The sequence below is a fragment of the Clupea harengus genome, chromosome 14, assembly GCF_900700415.2.
Source record: "Clupea harengus chromosome 14, Ch_v2.0.2, whole genome shotgun sequence".
In the NCBI taxonomy this organism is placed as follows: Eukaryota; Metazoa; Chordata; class Actinopteri; order Clupeiformes; family Clupeidae; genus Clupea; species Clupea harengus.
The window spans coordinates 8,122,135-8,125,574 of record NC_045165.1 but is presented as its reverse complement, the minus strand read 5'-3'; the positions used below and the strand labels follow the sequence as shown (position 1 = coordinate 8,125,574).

General features: G+C 42.9%; 1 gene segment (V, D, J or C); it reads left to right on the top strand.

The window, feature by feature from the left end:
* The first annotated feature begins 225 nt into the window (after window positions 1–225).
* LOC116223500 lies at window positions 226–946 on the top strand. The segment is given in 3 exon segments: window positions 226–400; window positions 511–869; window positions 920–946. Coding segments are annotated over 3 exon segments (438 nt in total).
* The last annotated feature ends 2,494 nt before the right edge of the window (window positions 947–3,440 follow it).

Here is a 3,440-nt window from a genome sequence, read left to right as displayed (position 1 = left end):
TTTTAGTTATAGTAAGGTAGAATACACAACTTAGCATAATGGGTGTGTCTGGTTCAAGGTGCAAGTTGGGGGCATGATAGGCATGAGGTCTACCTATATATAAGAAGTGTGAATGTCAGCAGACAGGGAGGGTCTTGCTGACCATTTGTGTGTTAATGAAGGTGGCGTGAATGTGATACATTCTTGTGGGGGAGGAATTCATATGAGTTGAAATTATATGAAAACCACCTAAATCTAACAACAGGAAGAAGTTTTACTCTACTGGTGATTCAACATCACCACTTCCTCTATTTGGACGAGTCTCCTTGATATCAGTGACATTTGTGTTTACAGCTCTCATGTACCAACATGATCCGAGGCCTCTTCATCCAGCTGATTCTAATACCACTCTGGGTTAAAGGTATACCACTTCATTCACAAAATTACATTAAAAAGGGTTTTTGTTTTCAACATGTTGAAGTTGATTGTTTTTGAATCCTTTATGAACTTGTGATGCATTTTATTTTATAGGACAAAGTTATGAAGTTCAACAGAATCTTCGTGAGCTGTTAAAGGCCCCAGGAGACAATGTGTCATTGAATTGCAAACATAAAATTGCAAACTTCTACATGATTTTGTGGTACAAGCAAACTGTTCAAGGTTCTAACCTTGATCTCATTGGATTTGTGTCCTACACCTCACCAACTGTTGAAAAGCAGTATGATAAACTCTTCAACGTGACTGGGGATGGTAGTAAAGAAAGCACTCTTCATTTTCTGAAACCGATCCAAGTTGAAGACAGTGCTGTGTATTACTGCGCTGCCAGTAAAGCACAATGCTACAGGTCCCCTTGCTGCCTTACAATAACCCCAGGAGTGTCTGACACCTGTGTTGAACCACTTCAACTGTCTCTGAATGAAACTAAAACATTGTCCCAAAGGGCAACAATGGGCAGTTCTCCAAATGACACTGTTGCAGTTCTGTGAACATCCACATGGGTGCACCAGCTCCCTCTAATAACTAGTGGTGTGTTCTCATGATGGCAGGCTGTCACCTCATTCTAGAGGGGTTGAGTCAACATGAGCAAGGCTAGTCTCTTCTCTCTATTAGTTCTCTGGCTAACAGATATGAATTCCCTCTAAATGAGATTAATAGTATAAAGGTTTGATAAACACGATCGTGATGTTTTATTCTTCACTTATATGAGGTGTCTCATTCAATTCAATTCAAGTCAATTTAATTGTTTTCATGATGTAACAAACTATTACCTTATTCTCTGATATCTAATTCTCTCATCTAAGGGCAGTGCTGTATTCGTCTGTGCAGCCAATCCTACCTCCTACCCTCTTCATTCTCTACACCGGTACACCAGTCTCTCCTCTCTGATGCTGTGGGTTAACAACATGATGAAAGGACCTCTCATCCACCTGGCTGTGTTCACCATTTGGGTAACAGGTAATCAGTTATGTATGAACAGCTAATCATTTTACAGTTTTCTATTACCTTACTGTAAGCATACCTTCCTTGCTTCCTGTGTCCACAGCATTGTCCAACAGTCAAGTTCATCAGGCTCCTTGTGATCTTTTAACACAACCTGGAGATGATGTTCAGCTGAACTGCAGTCATAAAATTCCCAGTTATGACACAATATTGTGGTACCAACAATTAAAAGGAGATCCAGCATTAAAACTCATTGGATATGTGCGTTATACAGACCCAAAATTGGAAATGTCTGGACAAAACTTCAATTTGACAGGCAATGGGGAAAATGATGCTTTCCTTCATGTAGACAAACTCAAACCGGTTGACTCTGCTGTGTACTTCTGCGCTGCTAGTTATGCACAGTGCTGATTTCCCCCCCTCCCCTCTACAAAAACCCACACTGTTCAAAGGCTTAAACACTATCAAAGGTCAGTCATTATTTCACATTGTACCACCAACAGTGAAGAACAAGAATAAGTTGGGCCCTATCATCCGCTCGCATGGTTTGTCCTATCACTGTTATGCCGATGATACTCAACTGTTTCTGTCTTTCCCTCCTGAGGACACCACGGTCTCTGCACGATCTCGGACTGTCTTGCTGATATATCCACATGGATGAAAAATCACCACCTTCAGCTGAACCTGGCCAAAACAGAACTGATGGTCTTCCCAGCCAAACAGGTAATCCACAACAACATCAATATCAATAATTAACTCTTTATCTCTTGTTCCATCCAAAACAGCAAGAAACCTCGGGGTCATTATTGATGACCAACTGACCTTCACGGCCCACATTGCCTCTGTCTCCAGGTCGTGCCGCTTTGCGCTATACAACATCCACAAAATCAGGCCGTACCTAACCTAGTATGCCACCAAGCTGCTGGTGCAAACCTTGGTGAGTTCCCGCCTTGACTACTGCAACGCCCTCCTAACGGGCCTGCCGGCTTGCGTGGTGAAACCACTACAGATGATCCAGAACGCGGCGGCGCGTCTGGTGTTCAACCAAACGAAAAGGGCACACGTCACCCCGCTACTCATTGAGCTCCACTGGCTGCCGGTAGCTGCTCGCATTAAGTTCAAGTCACTTATGCTTGCCTACAGAGTGCTTGCTGGTTCTGCTCCCACCTACCTAAATGCTCTTGTAAGGGCAAATGTTACACCCAGGACGCTGCGCTCGTCTAGTGAGCGTCGTTTGGCACTGCCGTCTGTGCAAGCAGGGCAATCCAGACTATTCTCATTTGTAGTTCCACGTTGCTGCCTAGTACTTCCAGAGCAGGGGCGTCCATCTCTACCTTCAAGAAGCTTTTGAAGACCCAACTCTTCAGAGAGCACCTCCCTTCCTAATTGGCACCTGACTAGCGCTTAACCTGCACTTCTTTTTCCTTTCTAGGTCGTTTTTTTCTAATTCTCATGTAAAGTAGTATTTATTGTTACACAATGTTTTTTATTGCTCTTAGCTTGACTGTTCTCTCCCTTGTACGTCGCTTTGGACAAAAGCGTCTGCTAAATGACTAAATGTAAATGTAAATGTAAATAAGTAACTGATTTAAGTTTGAGAGTGAAATGAAGGCTCTGCTTGTATGTTTCCCCCTCTCCTTCTCTATCTTTGTTGTACTATCTGGCTCTCTCTCTGTTCTGCCTATCCCCCCCCCCCCCACCCCACACACACCACAGCATCTTTCTTCTTTCTCTCTCTCTGTTCTATAGCTTCCCAGTTCTTCAACAACATGGCAGCACCTCACATCACCAGCTTTTCCATACTTCTGTGGTTTATGGGTATTTCTTCTTGTATTGAAACCCCTTTCCTTGGGGCAACACATATTTATTTTCATCTCATTTTCAGATCAACTTGACTATTCTGACCATTGTATCTGAACTCTTTATAGATTCTGCTTTGACAACAAGAGTGTACCAAACGCCCCCTGACATGTTTAAGACTCAAGAGGATTCTGCAAAGTTTAAGTGCTCACACAACATTA